The sequence below is a fragment of the Carica papaya genome, chromosome 8, assembly GCF_054855325.1.
Source record: "Carica papaya isolate Zhongbai chromosome 8, ASM5485532v1, whole genome shotgun sequence".
Lineage (NCBI taxonomy): Eukaryota > Viridiplantae > Streptophyta > Magnoliopsida > Brassicales > Caricaceae > Carica > Carica papaya.
The window spans coordinates 763,632-775,206 of record NC_142316.1 but is presented as its reverse complement, the minus strand read 5'-3'; the positions used below and the strand labels follow the sequence as shown (position 1 = coordinate 775,206).

The 11,575-nt window shown below is 34.5% G+C and overlaps 2 protein-coding genes across 3 annotated transcripts; both read right to left on the bottom strand.

Moving 5' to 3' along the window:
• Positions 1–2,547: 2,547 nt before the first annotated feature.
• Positions 2,548–7,118, bottom strand: LOC110824652 (ARM repeat superfamily protein). 2 transcript variants are annotated; one of them, XM_088209263.1, is made up of 2 exons: positions 6,730–7,118; positions 2,548–3,863 (listed from the first exon to the last, which is right to left on the bottom strand). In XM_088209263.1, exon 2 carries the CDS (start codon positions 3,743–3,745, stop codon positions 2,783–2,785), a length of 963 nt encoding a protein of 320 aa, XP_088065389.1. In that variant the 5' UTR covers positions 3,746–3,863; positions 6,730–7,118; the 3' UTR covers positions 2,548–2,782. The 2 variants fall into 2 exon arrangements, with proteins under 2 accessions (XP_088065389.1, XP_088065390.1); XM_088209264.1 differs by having other exon boundaries at positions 2,548–3,845.
• A 1,142-nt stretch (positions 7,119–8,260) lies between these two features.
• On the bottom strand, positions 8,261–11,334 carry LOC110823993 (aspartyl protease AED3). The gene is made up of 3 exons (XM_022054503.2): positions 10,698–11,334; positions 9,656–10,130; positions 8,261–9,039 (listed from the first exon to the last, which is right to left on the bottom strand). The coding sequence occupies exons 1-3, from the start codon at positions 11,205–11,207 to the stop codon at positions 8,681–8,683; spliced, it is 1,344 nt and encodes a 447-aa protein (XP_021910195.1). The 5' UTR covers positions 11,208–11,334; the 3' UTR covers positions 8,261–8,680.
• Positions 11,335–11,575: the final 241 nt, after the last annotated feature.

Genomic DNA, 11,575 nt, shown 5'->3' with positions numbered 1-11,575 from the left:
TGTGTGTATATATATAAAAATATACGATAAATGTTATATGAATTGATAAAAACAGAATTAATAAGAGTAAATACATGAATAAATATATATATGATATGTTGTATGTGATTTGTGTACATGTTTAAGTATGAACGTGTGCGTATGTATCTGTAGAAATTGTGTAAGTGTGTGAATATAAATATATATTCTGTTTGAGACATGTAGTAAAGATACACGTCTGCATTGTAATATATATGTGTGTGTATTAATATGTATGTACATATGTTATACATGTGAAGTGTATAACCAGTGTGTGCGTGTAGAATTTGGGTATACTGCACTTGCTGTGTGATCTAATCCAGTTACACGAGGAATCTGAGTACCCTGCACTTACTGTGTGATCTGATACAGGATGACTCAGAAAGTGGTTTGGGAAATGTATGATTTTGATGTACATGATAATATCGTGTATTGTCTGTGTATTTATATTTTATTATGCGTAAAATTGAGATTTTATGTATGAAATGAGTGAATTAGGAACGAGAAACATTTAGAAAGAGTATAGAGTGTAAGAATCCTGAATACCTATTCGTTTAGTCTGAATCGAGAAGGAGAGGGTGCGTGTGTGGCTGAAGTTCAGCAGACATAATGAACCTGCACATGAATAGAATTTGAAACCTAATCTAGACGTTAATAGATATTTATGAGTGTGGACCACCTAGCAAACGTACCTGCTGTAACTATTGTGAAATTTATGTATGTGTTATCCATGCAATATCCATTTCGCCTATCCTCGATACGATATAAACAGCATCATGCAATGAAACGTTATATATGATATTTCGAATGTATTGTGATATTTCGAGCTATGTGTTATATCCAAGAGGTTATGTGATATTCGAGTAGAGAAATATTATAAATAAAGAATGTGAATCCATAAATATGATTTGAAATAAGAATAAAAATTATACCAGAAGAGTGAGGATTAGAATATGTTTCATGATATGATTTATTTTGTTGTGTATTTCGATTGTGGTGCTTTATTTTGATATTTTTTTTATAATAAATATTATTACATTTTATACATTGTATGAATGGATATACTTAAATTTCCGTTATATAATCTTTTTTCTTACTGAACTTGTGAATCTCACCCCAATTCACCCTCATCCAGTTAAGAGGAGATGAGAAATAAATTCAAGATCAGTAGAAGATGGTGAAAGAAAACTTTATTAGTTTTTATTTTAATATTATAAACTAATTTAGATGCCTCAATTATTGTAAACACAATTATTTTATCACAATATATGTGATTAAAGTGTAGGTCTGCTGCATATTTAATATTTATCTGTTGCACTAGTTAAAAATGTTTTGCTAACATCCGTACCTACCGACATTGGAGCGGGCTGTTACAACTATTTCCTAACAATGTATAGAATTTATTCTACTAAATTATCGAAAAATTTCGAAATTCTACATAACTTACTAAAAAAGTATACAAAATATGATAAAATTATACTAAAATGATTACAGAAACATTAAAACTAAGTATTTACATCAACTCTTTTACTTAAATTGTTAACTTTAAGTTTTAATTTTTTACAAGTATTTAAACTCTATACTTTGTATCAGTTTATACTAGTATTAAATATTATGCTAGCTATTAGTAGGATAGAAAAAATATCAGGTCCATAAAGATTTTCACAAAGCTCGGTCTTGACCTGAAAACCCTCCCTAATTTTTACGAAGCTCGGTCTTGATCTAAAAACCCTCCCTAAATCTGAAGCCGATTTGTAAAATTGGTGCTTACTTTAGTCCTATAATTTTTGGTTTAAAACCAACATACTCTGTCTTGGACAAACATGAGATATAGAGAATGAATATATGCTACTTCTATGCTTCATTCTCACAAGTAATCAAAGCTGTTAAAACTCATAATTTATATTTATTTTTTCAGCAAACCATGTAACCTTCTTGTCTCACTATGTCAAGATTAGGTCGGATTTGAATATATTTTCTAATTCAAAATCGAACACAACATGCCTCGGCATAATTATCTTACCCAAACTAACCCCCTTCAGCTCTCTTTCAGTTAAAAGTCAAGACAACTTTTCATGTCAGATTTGGAGTAGCCAAGTTACTGATTTTAGTCATCCCTAAATATTAGTCAGAATTTAACAAAATTTTATCAATATTTAAACCCATATAGAGTTTTATATGTACCATACTAATTTCTACATTGATAAAGTATGGTATTTAAGAATTATTATAGCAATATACTAATTCTTCAACTAATTATTACTCCCTGCTTAATTAACTATTTTTTGTCTCTATATCTTGTACATCATTTTTATTACAAGAGATTTATAGGTATGGGTCGAATTATGCTTTTCATATATTTTAGTTAAGAAATTATATTATACATCATCTAATTAATATATGACTTTTAACTGAGAACGAAAGTATCACTCCCTAGTTAAAGGGTTTCATTCTCAAAGACAATTGCAAGGTAGTAAAGGCACCAAACAACACAATTCACACAGCAACACATCTCTGGACAGGCTAAAGTTACTGAAAATCTAAAAATTTTCTGTTCCTCCGTCAAATCTTTGGTCAATAATCTAATGTACAACCCAACTGAATTATTATACTTTACATCCCATCAATGACAAATCCTAGCAGATAATAACTCAAACCTATATCATTTCTTCAAACCTATAATTCTCTAATTCTAATCCCTAATATATCAGCCTACATTCAATTATCAGTTCAGCATCATTCAATATATGATAGAGCCAACCAATTAATCATTCGAGTTTTGATTAAGCAAGAAATCTAACCGCGAATGGCGATCTTCGTTGATCACAAGCTGGAGTAGCTCCAACGCCTTCATCTTCCCCTTCGAGCTGCCACTCTCCGCGACTTCCATGATCTCTTCTGTCACCTCTTCCTCTGCTGCCGCTACCATCTCCTTTACCTCGCGCAGCGCCCTCTCGCTGCCAGATCTTGCCACATTCAGCAGCGCCGCTACTGCGTTTTCTTTTATCCTCATGCTCGATCCAGTCCCGGGATCCAACAGATCCACCAGAACTCTAACCCCGGACACCTTTCTCAGCGCCTCCTCACTCTCCTCACACCCCGCGATTTGCCCTACCACCGCGGATGCGTCCTCCACGATCCCTGTCCTTGAATCCTTCACCATCAACGAAACCAGAGCGCTCACAGCGCCAAGAGACACCATCGTCGATCTGTTCGGAGGATAAAGCGCGATTCCGAACATCGCCTTTAGCGCATCTTTGACCGATCGCGTAGGAGAGGTTGGATTCTTAACAATGTCGACGAGAGAGAACACGATGTCCCGCTTGGCTCCGATGATCGGGCGATAAGCGTCTCCGGCGATCAGAAGACTATGGAGCGTAGCAGCGCAGGACTGCACGGCGTCGGCGGACGTCTTCGGAGGCGAGCTATGGTGGGAGAGAGCGTGCGAGAGCGCGTCGAGCAAGCCGTGCGTGGAGATAAGCGCGTCGCGCGTGGAGATAGACAGGTTGAGGAGCGTCGCAGCGGCGTTCTCCTGAGACGCGTAGGAAGCAGAGTAAAGAGTCTCCGCAAGGTAGGGGATGGCGCCGGCTTCAGCAATCAGAGGACGGCTTTCAGCGTCGACCTTGGAGATGAGTCGGAGCTCGGCTAGAGCGTCGGCTCGGGTTTGTTCAGAGACTGAGCTGAGCTTAGCCACCAAGGAGCGAGCCGTTCGGCGTTTAACTTCCATATTGACAACCACAGTAAGACCTTATCCCTCAGTTTCTTCGTTTAAACGGCATGGATCAGAAAATCTCTCTTCTGGTTAGGATTTGGTTAATTGGTTTGGTCTGAAAACGAAAGAGGAACTAACTACAAATCGGTGAGATTTTTCAAAAGCTTTGCATTTATATAATAATACGAATACTTGATAAAATGACGAAAATGCCCTTGTGGCTCCCGTCATTTTACCTTTTCAACTATTTTTATTAGTGGGAATGCAGAAAAGTGTATGCCCAAACATGCATATGAGAAGTTTGACTTGTATACATATATATATATATATATTACAAAAATATATTATTGGCTGACTAAATCTGATGTTGTCAATTGTATTTGGTTGGAATTTGATGGCTGGCTTTAAAAAACAATTCCGAGTTGACTTGAATTTAAATTCAAAAAAAAAAGTAGAAATAATCAAAGTTTTGTATTAAACAAGTGAAGTTTTATATAATAAATTTAATTGTTATCAATTTTAAATAAAAAAAAAGGTAAATTTTTTGCTTTATATTCGAAATGATAATAAAAACAAACTAAAATCATTTGAAGATGGGGAAAGGAATCATTCCGAATCATCACAAGAAAAACTATAACCGAAATCTTTATTAGTTGGCACTAATTTGAAACCACGTGCATCTAAAGCACCTTCCACTAAAATTAATATTGTTGTACGTAAATCTATCAATAATGTAAAGAACCAAGAAGTCTCCTCCACCTACTGCTAAGAATAATGAATTACTATTTTTATTAACAATATTTAACTAGACGGATGACCATATATTTTGACCCGTATTGAATGTTGGGTGAGTCGTTGGAGATAAAAATACATTAAATCTATATAAAATTTTGTTGTGAGCAGATTGTATCCACTAGACAAATATGAGTTTGTTCCCTTGGAACTAAACACCTACTTTATCCCAAACTAGAAATATCGGTATATCGTAATAAAACTACATTAATTTATCTAAAGATACTCTTTTACTTGCAGGAAGTTTATGGAGAGACGATCTGGCTACTTGGTATCCAAATAAGCCAACCTTGATTTACATTCACTAAGTTTTAAAGCAACACCACCAAATTCATCCCGCTCTCATCATTTTAAGGAGACATACAGCTCTCAAGCTTCTCTTTTTGAAAAATGTTTGGTGGTCACCCAACTCTTTTAAATAATTTGTGCACATCCATCTTCGTTCAACCATATCTCCTTAAGCCGAAGCAATTTCTCCTATTGTCTACCCACCCTAATTATCCTCTCCCAAAAAAGCCATCCTAAATCGAGCATGATCAAGCCGTGACGTAATAAATGTCTTACCAAATTAATTTAGAAAACTTTCGTTGAAAATAAGAAGCAACAAATCTATCCAACCAAGCCTGTATATTCTCAGGATCTATCCGCTCTTCACTCCCAAATATATTTCTATCCTTGATAACCCACATCATAGAAACCACCACACAGTTCTAATACTCCATAAAAGTTCTGAATAGATTCAATATCATTGACTGTGTCACCTTTTTGTTCATTTCTGTTCATAATCTCATTGAAATTTCCCCACATAAGCCTAGTAGCATCACATTGATTATTAAGAGACATACAGCTCTCAAGCTTCTCTTTTCAAAGATGTTTGGTGGGTCAACCCACTCTTTTGAATAACTTGTGCACAACTATCTTCCTTCAATCACATCTCCTTAAGCCAGAACAATTTCTCCTATCGTCTACCTCAACTATCCTCTCCCAATAAAACCATCCTAACTCGAGCATGATCGAGCTGTAACGTAATAAATGTCTTACCAAATTAATTAGGAAAGTCTTGTTGAACATAAGAAGCAACAAATCTATTCAACCAAGCCTGTGAATTCTCAGGATCTACCCTCCCTTCACTCCCAAGTATATTTCTACCCTTTATAACCCACATCATACAAGACCACCACACAGTTTTAGTACTCCACAAAAGTTCTGAATAGATTCAATATCATTGACTATGTCACCTTTTTTGTCATTTCTGTTCATAATCTCATTAGAACTTCCCAACATAAGCCTACCAGTATCAGATTGATTATTAAGAGACACAGCTCTCATCTTTTTGACGATGTTTGGTGGGTCACCCAACTTTCTTGAATAACTTGTGCACAACTCTCTTCCTTCAACCACATCTCCTTAAGCCAAAACAATTTCTCCTATCTCTACCTCACTTATCCTCTTCCAAGAAAACCATCCTAACTCGAGCATGATCAAGCCGTAACGTAATAAATATCTTACCAAATAATTTAAGACGCAACAAATCTATCCAACCAAGCCGCTCTATTCTCAGGATCTATCCTCCCTTCACTCCCAAGTATATCTATACCCTTTGATAACCCACATCACACAAACCACTACACGGTTCTGAATAGATTCAATATCCCTGATTGTGCCACTTTCTTTTTTTGTATTTCTGTTCATAATCTCATTAAACTTTCCCCATATAAGCCAAGTAGCATCAGATTGATTATTAAGACCAGAAATCAATTATCAAGTATGAGAATTAAAATATTCCCCACACAAATCTCCCTTCTGTGTCCCCTAATCCCACTGCTAAATTATCAATATGATCTATTGAAGAAGATAAAACAGTGATAATTATTGAATCATCCCAAATACACAAAGACCTCCACCTCTACTTTTATCCTTCCCTACAACTTACAGCAAAACCAAAAGCATAATCCAACTTCCTCTTCACATCCTCCATCTCCACTTTATACAATTTTGTTGCCATCAGAAGAAATTAAACTGGTCAAAGTCAGCCCTAACAGCCTCTTTATGGTTCTAATCGCGGCAGTATACTGCCCAAACCCTAGAAATTTCAAGCAAACAAGACGCAACTTATCGAGCAAATATTCAGTCGCAACCCCCACCGATTCATTTAGAAAAATTCCAGAGTTCAGAACATACCAGAACCTGATTGTTCTTTTTTTTACCTGCTAATTGAAGTTTACTCCACCAGCATCCTCCACTCGCCTCTTGCTCAGCTCACCAGCAGCCATTGCTAAAGAATCTATCTCTTTTCTCTTTCATTCCACCATCTTCCATTCCTCCGTGATCCACTCAATTTATTACGTGATTGGATACATATCGCCTCTTGATTTTCGCCATAGAAGTAAAACATAAACACTTTGAATATCTGTGTTGGATTGGAAGCAGCATATTCTCCTGATTTCCAGTGATCGACAGAATCACTGTTAGCCTCCGGTGGACACTGATTCAAACATTTGAGTTGGATCTTCTACAAGTTTGGGAGATCAAAGCTTGGGCTTTCATTTGGTGCATTGATAGGCTCAGCTTTTGGTTTTGCTTTTGTTCTTTCTGCAAGTCATAAGTTGAGAATGGGCTTCAATTTGACCTAATAGGGCTTATACAAAATAAGAACATTACCTTCACTTACAATTTCCATTAGTGTAGAGGTAAAAATATTTTTTTAAAAAAGAAAAATCAAACACGAAACAAAATGCTCGAGTATATCCGAATCTCGAACCTTCAACTTATGAAAATATAGAGAGGTAGCCCAGTAAACTAAAGGTCAGGTACGTGTGTGATAAAAATATATTGAATGTCGTTCAGTAGAATTATAACGTTTGTTCGATTACTGTCCATCATGAATGTAAGCATCATTCGAGCAATATCAGTAGTAGGTCACTTTGACTTCTTTATATAATCTCCAAATTCAATCCTCGTGGTAGCCTTACGTAGATATTGATTTGAACAAAGGAATTGAAAGTAGTTATCAAAAACAAAACAAAAAAAGATGACATTCAAAATTGAATAAATGACTTTTCTACAGTAAGACGAAATCGAATTTTTAGTTCTATTCTCTAAGACGAACTAAATGGACGTCTCTAAATAATTATGGCAAAGAGCAAGCAGGATTAGTCATATATGCCTTAAAAGATTAATTCGATAAAGAGAATACGAGTAGGTATGAGGTCAATAGACACATAAAGAGAATAACGAAATGAACTTCTAGTTTTTTCGGATTGCTAAGAGTATATGGGTACTAATAATTTCTGATATAAGATCCGTTCAATTCTGAATTGTTAGTAATAATATTTTTATTAGTATAAGTTATAGAAGATGTATAAGAACATTGCTATAATAATTTATAGTTTATTATATTAATAAAAAATAAGTTATCGAGTTTTAATATACTAATAGCAAACACCGAAAAATAAATGTTCTATCAAATTTAAACAAATGAAAATACAATAACGAGACTTAAATAGAGTTCGTAAAGTTTATTAATCTAATTAATGTAATTTATACATATTTATTTTGGACAGACGTAAATAATAAATTATTTAATATCGTTGAATATTAGTATGATATAAATAAATAAAATTTTTAATTCCATCTTTATAACAATTCACAAAAATAAAGAAAATAAAATATAAAATTGCAATAATAAATAATAATAATTATTATTTTATTTTATAAAAAAAATAAAGAAATATAAAATAGAAAATAATGATAATTGATATTATTATTATTATTATTATTATTATTATCAAAACAAAATGATGTCATAATTTATTAGAACTGAAAATTCCTGACGAATAATCTCTTAAAGGCTCTTCCTTCAAGATAACCCCGTGATACAATACAATACAATAAACATCAAGACACCTTATACGCCACAACGCCCAACTCGAACCCGTGACTCAGAACTCACTTTCGAACATCTCACGTCATCCCTCGTCATCTTCGTCTTCATCCTCCAAACCCTTCGCTTTTTTACCAGTCAGTACACTATCACACTTTCCCAAAACCTCCACCACAAAAAAAAAAAAAAAAAAAAAAAACAAAAGCAAAAAAGAAAAAAAAGCCTCACACCCACTACTACTACACCATCAAAGATTATAGCTAAAATTAAGCTAGCTAGCTGCAGGGTTCACGAGCCACGCCGAGCCGGTTATTGGGAACGTCGATGAGGATTCTGTGATTCTGCTGCTGCATGCTGGCGATCACGTTTAGGACGGAATTCACGTTGTCGGGAGCGGCGGCCATAGCCAGACAAGACAGGCTGCCGGCGGTGCTGTGGATGAGAAGGTTGTCTGGCGGGAGAGTGACGTTCATTCCGGCGAACATGAAGGTTATTGTCGGTGTAATAATGGAGCCGGAATAACACGTGTCGAATCCACCTAAAGATGTCACGTTTCCCCCGCCTTTAACTCGTTTTCTGAACTCGTTTCTCACCGCCTCGTACGCCGGCGTTACCAGCCGAGTAAACACCGTCCCTATTTATAAATATTTTATGGTTAGAAAATAAATCCCAAATATAATAAAAAAAATAAAATAAAAAATGTATAAAATTTAACGAAATTTAATAAATATATTTATATTTAAGAACAAAATTAAAAAAAATTATTATAACAAAATAAAAAATAAACTTTTGTTATAAATATTTTATATTAAAAAATAAAATTTTAAAATACCCACAAATATATTAAATAAATATTAAAATAAAAAATTTATAAAAATTAAACGTAATTTAATAAATATATTTACATACACGTATAAATTAATTAATTATAAATTTCTATATAAATAAAGTATTAGAATTTTTATATAAATATTGTCTCTTGTTATAAATATTTTATGTTGAAAAACTCTCAATATGAATATAATTACATTAAATAAAAAATTATAAAATTTAAAATATATTTATTTCACTTATAAAATTATAAATTTGTATACAAATAAATTATTATATTTTTTCGTTATATATTTCGAATTTATTTTCGTATACATAAAAAAATAATTTTAAAATTAAATCACGTCAATACATTTTGTATTAAATATTTATTTAAAAATTTGTTAAATAAATATAAAAAATAAGAAAAAGATGAATACCGGAATCAAAAACGGTGCCGGCGCCGGTGGTGGGATTAAAACCCAAAGCGGGAGGAGGAATATCCACCACCTTTCTTCCAACTCTAATACCAACCAAATTCACATAATAAAGCGACGATCTCCTAGGATTCCTCAGCAAAGGAGTAGTTTTGATTCTCAACGGCTGTCCGACAGGCCCAAGTCTCAGAGACCCAGAGAAGTTCAGCGACTTAAAGCTGGGTAAACAGTAAGAGAAAGTGGATTTGTACAGAGACTGAGTCTGAGAAAGGAGAGAGAGAGATCCTCGGCCGAGTCCCAGAAGTCCCTGCGGCGGAACGGACGAGCCCGTCGTTCTCTGGATGCAGCCGAAGGTGTAGGACGGGATCGGGTCGGTGGCTAAAGTCATGGTGTCTTGCGAGAGGTTGGCGGCCAGGGTGGAGCCGCCGTACGTCATGTTGAAGGAACAGGAGCCGCCGCCGCATGTTGGGCTGGGGACCTGTCAGGAAGAAAAATAAATAAATAAATAATTAATTAATAATATTCAAAGATCTAATTTTTTATCAAAATTTTTAAAAATAAATTTTATTAAAAATAATAATTAAAATATTTTTATAAAATTCACACATTTAATTTTTTAACTAAATAAATAAATGTATAACCCATTACTAAATCCCATAAATAATTAATTAATATATTAATATTATTAAATTTTTAGTAAATATACTACGTAATTCAATAATTATGAGATTCATACACAATTATTATTATAACATATTTGTAAATCATAATTTTTTATTAAAAAATTAAAAAAATTATTTATAAATTAATATAATTTTAGTCTAAGGATTATTCACATAATTGTTTATAAAAATTTTAATTTTAATTTTAATTATTTATACAAATTAAAAAATATTAATTTTTATTTTTTAAAAATCACTATTTTTTTAACTCCTGTACCTTCCTGAAATAGTTAGTTTATAATTAATTATTCCAAAATAAATTCAAGGGGTCACCAAAAAAGTACAACAGCACGTGACGTATGAAGTGATAATGCTAAAGGTACCTGCTTGCACTGAGCAGCGTCACAGCCAAGAGGATTGAAGGTAGAAGACGAACCAGAGTTAAAAACAACAGAAGAGCACCCAACGCAGCCATTGCAGGGAATCCAAGCAGCATCATTGCTCGTGTCAACCGCCATAAGAAGCGTCTGCGGCGGAGTCCCAACATTAGCCCTAACAATGTAAGTCGGACTCTGCACGATCTGCCGGCCAGACGCTATGGGCGCCACCGACTTACGAGCCACGACTTTGGACGAGAGGAGCTGGTTCAGCCTGGCTTGGTCCTGGGCTTGCATTTGGAGAACGCTTTCCTCCCATGATACTGGCTTGGTGGGTTTGAATGGGGAGCAGGGGCTGTAAACGTGAAAGACTTGGAGGGTAGAGCCGTGGTCTTGGGTGGAACAGGACTTGGTGGGTAGAGTTTGGGTTGCGGAGGAGAAGGAGAGGATGAAGAGAGTTAGGGTTAGGGTAAGGGTTAGGGTTGGAGAGAAATTGGGGAGGTGGATTTTCTCCATTGTTGTGTCAGTTAGATGTGTGAGTGTGGAAGGAGGCAGGGGAAGGTGGAAGTAAGGAGGGGTGTATATATAGGAGTGGAAAGGGAGTTGTAAGTATGTATTAGTGGGATGGCATGTATAGTCTGTAATGAGTAAGTGGGTTTGTTTGATAACAGACTGTATTCCATTTGCTTTTGTACTCACCTCTCTCTCTCTCTCTCTCCCTTCCTCTACATACATATCATGTGTATATCTTTCTCCTTTCTTGTTTTTTTTGAACTTTTATTGGGAATTATATGCTTTTTTTTTACTATATGATACATATATATTAACCATAATACAAAATAATAACACTTGTAATTTGTTTTATCGGTGAGAGAAATATTTTA